The sequence below is a fragment of the Temnothorax curvispinosus genome, unplaced genomic scaffold (genome assembly GCF_003070985.1).
Source record: "Temnothorax curvispinosus isolate PA1 unplaced genomic scaffold, ASM307098v1 QBEX01004146.1, whole genome shotgun sequence".
NCBI lineage: Eukaryota > Metazoa > Arthropoda > Insecta > Hymenoptera > Formicidae > Temnothorax > Temnothorax curvispinosus.
Window position 1 is genome coordinate 1 of NW_020213926.1, and position 10,410 is coordinate 10,410.

At 29.7% G+C, this 10,410-nt stretch overlaps 1 protein-coding gene across 1 annotated transcript; it reads left to right on the forward strand.

Moving 5' to 3' along the window:
* The first annotated feature begins 716 nt into the window (after positions 1–716).
* LOC112453214 (probable ATP-dependent RNA helicase spindle-E) lies at positions 717–5,278 on the forward strand. The gene is given in 8 exon segments (XM_025013824.1): positions 717–860; positions 945–1,236; positions 1,347–1,804; positions 1,901–2,249; positions 2,368–2,534; positions 2,616–4,223; positions 4,333–4,685; positions 5,095–5,278. Coding segments are annotated over 8 exon segments (3,555 nt in total).
* Positions 5,279–10,410: the final 5,132 nt, after the last annotated feature.

Here is a 10,410-nt window from a genome sequence, read left to right on the forward strand (position 1 = left end):
CTATAATTACGATAGAATATTGGTAATTGTTACGACAATTTTTCAGCTTTGATTCCAAGATCTCAACAGATGCAGAACTTGCTTTTTCTTATTTAATAAAAATAGTGTTAACTTTTATTTGTTTCAAAAATTATTCTGCATATAATATATAATGATTAAAGAAACAAGTTTGAGTTTGAATCAAGATGTGAATATGCGCCACATAATTTTTTGAGTTGCAAGTTGCAACAAAAAAATATTCTAGTCTTGAGGTCGTGAAAAATAATATTAATTGAAACAAAATGATAAAATTGACACTTTGTAATAAATTTTGTTTGAAGGTGCCTCCCCCCATACAGAACGGAATCTCGGAAAACGGAATCTCAGAATTATTCGATTGGTTAGTCCCATGAGGCTTGTGGTTAGCCTCATGAGACTAATCAATCAGAATGATTCCGAGATTCCGTCTTGCATGCTGGGGAGGCACCCTGAGTATTAACAATTATATATATATATATATATATATATATATATATATTATAGATTTTACAAAAGTTTTTAAAAGTGTACAAAATTGATAAAAATTGTTACAAGTTTGTATAAATGCTTTGATTTAGCATGTTTTCAATGGTATATAATATTAATTACAGGTCCGATAGATTGCAACAATGAATAACAGCAATTTGATGCACCGTATTATGAAAAAATACAAATCACTCGAATCATTCGGCACAAAAATGTCAGCTTCTGCTATTCGGAAGGTTGAAAAATATGTAATGATTGATGAAAAATTAGGTCGTCATGCTGACGACAACATCAGGAAAGCCGAAACGAGCTACGTAAAGGAATATGTAGAAAAAGATGAGGACGACTACATGCAGGTGATTAGCATTAAGATATGTGATATAATATTGCAGTCTGTATTTTGTTCGTTTTATTTATATCTTTCCTATCGTTCCTTGTAGTTGAAAAGAACTATGTACTTAAAAAAAAAAGATATGGACAATATTTTGGAGGTGTCTGGAGACTCAGCAATTTTCAAACAAAATACTGCTCGATTTTATCAACAGTACAACTTTGCCTATCAGCCCAACAGTAATTTACCAATTTCCTCTATGAGACACAAGATTGTATCCATGATCGCCCATAATTCTGTCGTTATCATTCGCGGTTCTACAGGCTGTGGGAAAACAACACAAGTGCCACAATTTATTCTCAACAATGCATATGAAAATAACCAACCTTGCAACATCATAGGTATCTCATCGGATTTAGAGTGCATTCCCCAAAGCATCCAACAAAATATTACTTTAATTTTATTGGCATTGTATGTGATGTGATACATGGAATATGTTTGTATCTTGCAGTAACGCAGCCGAGACGCATTGCCGCTCTGAGCGTCGCGAAACGAGTCAGCGCGGATAGAGAATGGCCCATTGGTACAATTGTAGGATATGAAATAGGCTTGAAGAAGAATGTAAGCCGCGACACTCGCATAACGTATTGCACGCTTGACGTGCTTTTAAACAGACTCGTGAATAAGAAGCACATGATGGACTACACTCATATCATATTGGACGAGGTGCACGAACGCGACGGAGACATGGATTTTCTTATGCTCGTAGTGAGAAAATTATTACGTACAAATTCTACGACAATTAAAGTAATACTAATGTCCGCGACGATCGACGTGGACAAATTTTCCACGTATTTTTCAACGCCTATGGCAAATCAACTTGTACCCGCGTCAATCATCGATATACCCAAGAGCAGCCCTTACAATATTTTTATATATTACATAGACCAGATGGGGAATTTGGGTAAGGTGAGTATACATTTTCTTATATGATCAAAATACAATTGAATACGATTAATAGAGAGAAGCAATCGTATGAAAAATATATTGTGTTTTTTCCAACAGATCCCTGAAGTAGACAATAAGAAACCGAAAATCACGACTGAGATGGCGGAGTTTGCCGCACGTATTATACGTGTTTTCGATAGTATTGACAAAAAGAATGATAGTGATGAATACGAAAGGGCCACTGTGCTAGTGTTTTTACCGGGATTTGGCGAAATTGAAGAGTTACGTACTGCATTTCTGTCATCAAAACACGAAGATGCAAATTGGGATATAATTATTTTACATTCGTTAATCTCGATCGAAGAGCAGCAAAATATATTTAAGAAGCCACCAAAAAATTATCGACGTATCATATTATCGACAAACATTGCTGAAAGCAGCATTACCGTACCCGATGTTAAATACGGTATGTATATTGTCGGTCAATCGTTGAGATTGTAAATAATATTTTTTCGTCAGACTAATTATATCTATAAATTCATTCTACCCATCTATAGATATATAATTCTCACTTTTGTTTTCAGTGATTGATTTTTGCATGACAAAACAGCTCGTCACCGAGCCTGGAACTAATTATCAATGCTTGCAACTTTGTTGGGCAAGCAAATCCAATTGTGAACAACGTGCCGGTCGTACAGGCCGCGTGATGGATGGTAAAGTATACAGAATGGTGCCAAAAGCATTTTACGAGGTAAATATAGACTTTACATTGAAATCAATTGATCTTGATCTTTCGCAAAACCTGTAAGTTACATTATTTTGAAAATTTCAGAAAGTTCTACCGAAAGAATCTGTTCCGAAAATGCTCAGGGCTCCGCTCACAAATATCATTCTCAAGACAAAAGTGCTGGATATGGGCGAGCCGAAAGCTCTCCTTGCTCTTTCTCTGGATCCACCTAATCTCAGTAATATAAAGGAGACTATATTACTATTGAAGGAAGTTGGCGCATTACGTAGAGGAATGCAAGAATTTGATGGGGATTTGACATCATTGGGTCGTGTAATGGCCAGCCTCCCGTTAGACATATACGTGACCAAATTAATTGTGCCGGGCCATCTTTTCGATCTTCTGTCAGACGCGATTATTCTCGCAGCTAGCATGGCTGTTAAGAATATATTCAATATCGGATTTTCCAACGTGGAGTCAACCTATCACGAGAAACTGCATTGGGCCGACAATTCCCAAAGCGATAGCATAGCACACTTGAACGCCTTTAAAGTGTGGCGAAACAATAAAGCAAGTCGCCGTATAAACAGTCCTAACGAGGAAAGAGATTGGGCGCGAAGACATGGTCTTCGCGTGAGATCGCTACGCGAGATGGACGTCTATATACGCGAAATAACAGAAAATCTGCGCAAATTTGGAATAATAGAAACAATGGGTTCCGAGAAAAATACTTAGGAGAGCCTCCGTATCGATCGTACTTTTGTACTTAAATTTATAATCGCCGGTGCATTTTATCCTAATTATTTTATGAAATTCTCACATAACATAAATAATCTCAAGTGGGATATAGAGAGGACATTGGGTGGCCGCGATCCGACGACGACGGTTGTCTTACACGGCTGGCCGTTGAAACACCCCGGATCACTGTACTCTAAGAGATTTCAGGAGATCTTTGGACAGCGTATGGGACTCAAAAATCCGAAAAACATAACTGTGTCCTTTGACGGATCGAGCCACGTTTATATTCAACATGAGCCGAAGAATCGCCAACCAAAGGATGATACTTTTGTTCGAGATTGTGTCAAGATGAGGCATTGTGGGAACCAGATCGAAATAAAGTTATTAAACGAGACGGATGCACGTCACCGAGCCGAGGAACTTGGGCTCACAAAGGAATACGGAACATTTCTGTCTCAACCTTTCAATCCGGAGGAATCGCCGTACAAACGTGACATGTACGACGAAAAGCCATATCCAGATTTACCAAAAGATTCCAAATATCGAGGTAAGGTAAAATTACAAGGTCCCTTTTCGCCGGCAGAAGTTCGCCTGACCCATATGATAAAAAACAAAATGGGTAAAATAATAACTATAGACTTCACATCGGTAAACTCCGTTCTACTCGACCCTTGTCCGACGAGTCAGAAAAAACTTTTCCTGGTGGCGCAAAACATCTCACAAAACTCCAAGAACATGTCGCAACTGATTCTACGAAACACAACCCTCTTGCCCACTACGCCTGATGATCTCGCGTCGCTCGTCAATTTAACTTTTACACCGCGCATAGAACTGCGACGTAGTCCAATGGGCACTTATTACACAGGCGCTCTGTGTGGATTGGGATACAATCGCATTACGGAACAGAGCTTGTTTCCGGACCATGATCTGGAAATTATATTTGACGTCGAGTTTACGATGAACGATTTGCGAATGGTACGTCTAATATTCAAAATTTTTACATTTATGATACACTCAGATATATTTTATCTGAAACGTTTCTTTTGTTTGCAATATACATGAATTGTAAACCTTCTGTTGGCAGATTAACAAGCTTCGCCATTGGATGAATGTTGCAATGAACTTTAATAGAAATGAAATTGTAGACGACGAGGCTCATCGTGATACGACTATAAATTGTCAGAATCAAATTAAAAATGCGTTCAAAGATGTGATATACAAGATTCGTAAGAAGATAGAACCAATTCCAGTCATTAATTTTAACAAATGGAATCGATACGACGAGACTCTATTTCTCGTGCCTGCTCGGGAAACTTTGAGTACAAATAATGTATACGGTTTACACAAAGCATTGGAATTGAATGAGAAAACCGATACACTCAATAAACTCGAAGAAATAATCAGTAATTCGTTGGAATTGGAGGCTTTAGCTTATCAGTAAGTACATTATTACGTCTTTACTTTAATCATCTAGAGTAATCAGTAAAATTATAAAATTATATTTTTAAAAATAAAACATTTTCTTTATATTGTGTACTTGGTGAAAAACGCTTTAGGCTGCATTCCGATATTCACTGCGAGTACTAAAAATCTATAGTGTGCTTAACGTGTAAACTATAAATTTTCAGTACTTGCAGTGAATATCGAAATGCAGCCCTACAATCAAATACAATGTTTCGTTACTAACAATTTATTTAAAAATTCTTTCACACAAACTTTAAAACGTTTGATAATCAATTTAAATATATTCCATAGAATTTGGATCATTCTAAATATATAAAGAAAATAATATCCTTTATATTGATATAAATATAATGTTAATATTTTGTATTCTCTGCGTGCACAGAAACCCGCTTGAGACGACCATTGCACCAGTTTACTGCAAATTGTGTCTAACGGAGATAAATGATATCTTAAATCTTTGTGCACATTTGGGCTCGAAACAACATACAACGAAACAATGCTTGATAGATACGACTGAAGAATTTGGAGGAAATCTGCAGAAACTTATGGAAACAATCAGGCCATAATATAATGAATAAGTCCAAATTTTGCGTTTCTACGTATCTTTTTTTATTTTGCGACTTTAGTTTTTATGTGAACAATTTTTTAATTGCGATATCGTATATTTTTATACTTTTTTATTCACTTTTTTATTTTCTTAATTATGCGACTTTATTTTAAGACGCAATGAATAATAAATATATTGCGAATGTAAGAGATATAAGAAGAAATTATTTTTTCTTATATTATCTATTTCTTTTCATTCTTATCTCACACCTAAACATGTTATTTTTAACATTAATATTTTTAAATTAATTTACCAATTTAATAAGTGAGGTTAAATTTTTTGTGAGCATATAATAAGTTTGTCATAAATGTATTATACATGTAGTACAATATACATTATACATATGCAATGTATCATACATTTGTATTATATTTTTTTGCTAAATACACGAAATTATAATTATAAATTGTACAATTGTATAATTGGAATTACACTTTCATCTGCTATTCAACAATGTTGTTACGCTGCTATTCAACTGCTTTAATGTAATTCTTTTTTAATTTTCTTTTTCAAAGAAAATTAATAATTTTATCCACGTAATTATATCCAAAGTACCGCAGACGTTACTGTGTACATATTATAAATTAATTTTCAATCAAGTTAATCACAAGTTTGTTCGCAGAGTTGCTATATAAAAATAAAATGGAGAAATTATTGTTTGAATATTAAAAAAAAATGTTTTTTATTCTCAATATATTGAAAGTTTTCAAATTTTTTCATATACGTATAAATGTTTGTTTATGTTCAATGTAGCGTAACGTGACGTTAAAAAAATTAATTTTTTTTTCAATTCTTAAAAATCTACACATTTTTCCCTACTTTGTAATAAATGGAATATATTATATACCATATTTTTCGCCACCACAGTTGTTTCACATTTTCACAACATGGTTGACATTTTATAAATATTCTTTATGTAAACATTATTATTTAAAAAAATATCGTCTACTTTATGCTCTGTCAATCCTATTTGGTTTACAGATTAGACTATATATATGTGTATAGAGATCGAGTGAGAAGCGAGTATATATACTCAAAGCGAACATGATGAATTCCATGTCGGAGAAATAAAATCAATTATATAACAGACTTTTAATATGAATCAAGTTTTAACAATAGACAAATTATTGGTGGAAACTATCACTGATAGATCAGTAAAAACTATTAAGAGAAGAACATGGTTGCAGCTGTGATATTTATTTTTGTTTTATTCACAAATACCTTTACATCTCACTCAAGTTATTAAACGATCCATCGCGCGGATATACTAGGGATCTTTATGGGAAAAAATAAAAAATATATGGCAAAATATATATCTTTTAACATTAGAAAATATTAAATCATTTTCTTGCAATGAAATATAAACGAATTACCGTGTGTGAATGCAAATGAAATACTTTGTTACTTATAGAAGAGACGTCTAAATGAAAAAATAAAGGCATCAAATCTTTCTAGAAACTGAATTGGATGTGATATTTTTATCTTTATAATATTTTTTTACTTTGAAAGAAAAAAGTGCAAAGGTAATATTGCATGATTGCTGAAATGTTTCCCTATATAATAAGTTTAAAATCAAACAAGTAAAGAATTAAAATGAAATTGCTCATTTTGTATTCTTCTCAAAGAAAATGGCAGATTTCGCATTCTTCTCAAAGAAAAATGGCACATTTGCGTTCGTTTTAGCAAACAAGAAACAAACGATACTTTTAGTAAAATACAATATATATATAAAATTCTGAAATATAAATTGTCGATGATGTAATTTTCCGCAATTCTGATCGCGGTTGTCTCGAAACTCGATTTTGATTTTGATACTTACCAGTTATTTCAATTTGTGGCTGTCGCAAATGGTGATATTTTGACATTTGACAGTTACGTACGTAGAAGATACGATTAATATATCCTTTTGGATGTATGGATCAATATATTGTTTCTCAGATAAATTTTATAAATCATTTTTAGTATAATCTTTATTCTTAATTTTTTAGAAATGATACTTTGTGTTATTTTTTTATTTTCAATAAATGGTTTTTATTTTTACTCTTTGTAGAAATGTATTACAATGAGTAATGACTGTATGTATAATAAGGTTACTTCTCATTATACATGAATTTATGCGTAACGAGAACATAACAAAATTTAAAGCATTGTGTGAAAAGAGGAAGAGAAATAATAATGAAAGAAAGAAGGAAGGGGAAAGGTATTTAAAAAAATAAATAAAAAAATTTTAATTTTTTGTATGTTTTTCTTTTAAATGTATCAAGGTTGTTTTTCAAATATGAGATTTAAAGCATTGGCATAAAAAAGAAAGATAAATAATCAGGAAAGAAGAAAGAAAAATTATTTAGGGTAACTCCAGTAGTATTTATGCCACGTAGGATTTATGCCGCAGAAAAAATTGAAGGAATAAAAGGTATTTGCCCGTAATTATTCTTTTACGTGCCTTTATACAATATTAGTATTGTAATACAGTAATCATTAATATTGGAATACAGCAAAATACGCAAATGCATAGCTCTTATATTATTTGTTTAACTTATTGGTATAATTAATTTGCCTTAAACATAATAGTACTGAATAAATTAAGTTTTCCTTAGCTATAGCGTATATGAAAGAAAAAAAAAGAAAAATCGAATAAACATATAAAGGTAAAAGAATCAAAAAATAAAATAATATAAAAAAAAATAAAACGAAAGAATATACTGTTTATAACAATATGTTTTTTTTTATTGAAAAAAAATATTGTACCTCTTGCTTTGATAATATAAATGATATAAATTTAATGCTTTACACATGGAAAAGTAATCATTTTACGTAAAATAAAATAAAATAAGTAAATGCTTTTCTTGGCTTTAAAATGATTATTTTTCTGTGTGTACAATCTATATATTCTACAAAAAGAAAATCTATAATCTATATATATATATATATATGGTGTAGGTAATATAGCTGAAATAAAATGAAATTTTTTACCGTTTTACAATTTAATTATTGCAGAAATCACAAAATAACAAATAATTTTTTTATTTAATTTAATCAATACCTACTTATTCATGAGCGATATATACGTTATATTTTTATCATTCACAAATATTCATGCAAATTTACATGTATGTATATATGAGTACAATATAATTAATTTAAATTTACAATAATAAGAACAAATTAAAATACAAACTATTACTTAAATACATATTATTGTATTACATTATTCTATAATATTTTCCAATTTACTTGTAATGTACTTTCTTTCTTGTAATTTACTTTCTAAAACTGTTGTTTTTAGAGTTATATGAATAATATAATTTTATAGCTAAAAGAATAGATTTAAAAAAAATGGTGTAAATAAGAAAAAAAATTACAGATGTATTAATTTGTTATTATAACATTAAAAAATATAGTATAAAATAAAAAAAAAAGAAAAATTACAAATTATGAATTGTAGTCAATAGGTCAAATAAAAAAAAGTATTTTAATGCTTAAATCAATTCATAAGTATGTCGATATAAGAAATATAACTATGTAAGTTATCCAACATAATTGATAGCATTTAAAAAATGATAGATGATGGAAGAAAATATTATATAACACAAAATTGAATGATTTTTTAAGTTTCAAGTTTTATTCCGACGTTACTGTTATGCATTTTTGTACATAATTGTTGTAAAAAAAATTAGTTTTGTTTTTTGGGAATCTCATATTTTTAGAAATAATAATTAACACATTGATTGATTATTAATGTAATAATTGATTGCTTTAATTGTTTTTCTTATCTGTACAATTCTCTGTTCAAACTTATACTAAAAACTAAATTATGTTTGCCAATTTATTATTTTTAATATTTTGTAATATGAAATATTTTGGACTTGGTAAAATAATTAATTTAGTTTACTTAAAAATTAATGATACATAAAAATAACCAAATAAATGTGTAATATCCAAACTCATGTGTATGCGCATGAAGGATTAGTATATTATTAACTCTCAGCCTCTGTCCATGGATCATTTGTGTCCGGCCAAAATCTATTACCTGCGTAATATCTTGAAACTCAACAGAGATGGAGTGCCATTTGTAATAGTAGTTGAAAAAAAATTTTAAGTAAAGTGTTACTTTAGGGAAAAACTTTGTTAAATTCTACTGGTATATATAGTTGCGAGTACTGATGGAAATTATAAATCTCAAACGGACACGAATGACCCATGCACACAGGGGCTATATGTGTGTGCCAAATACACGATCTCAAAATTTGGTATTTTTGTGCAAAAAATTGTTTTATGGCTTTTGAAGAAAAATAACGTTAAAAGAAGTTAGATAAGTATTAAAATTAAATATATAAGACAATTAAGACTCATATGTGAAGAACATTGCTTATGTGTATGCCAAGATTGTTATATTAATCATAAAATATAAAAATATAAACTTTTATCATACTTATTTTTTCTTTTATAATAAAGAAAACTAAATAATAAATAAATTACAAATTTTATTGTCTTTAATAAGTATAAATATGTTACCTGTTGAATTGTACAACGCACCTATCACTTCAATTTTATTACCTTTATTTATCTTTAGTTTTAAATAATCATCAGTCGGAAAATTTAAAAGATGTACTTTTACTTCAAAAATCCCATAATCTCTGTCACTGAATCATAGCCAATATATTTTTATTTAATTTATTGTCATGTATTTCCACAAAATTTGTTTTAATGTATAATAAGCTTTCAATACTATAAAAAATGATACATAAGTAGATGTTAAAATATAAGAACTAAATTAAATAAATAATATATTTAATTTTAGAATTAAGAAAATATTACAAATAAAATTCCTTTTGTGTTTATAAAAAAAAATTGTTTTAATATTTTAAATATCATGAATATACATATATAATGAGATGACTTGATTTAACACTAAAAAAACATAATTTTATTAAATATAAATGCAATTATATATAATTTAAATATTTATTATCTATATTATGCCAAAATTAAGATATTATTAATCAAGAAAAAAAGAATGAGATTAAACATGAAACATTTCATAGTTTAATGTAATTAAAAAAATTGAAAAAAAAATTATAGATTTTATAT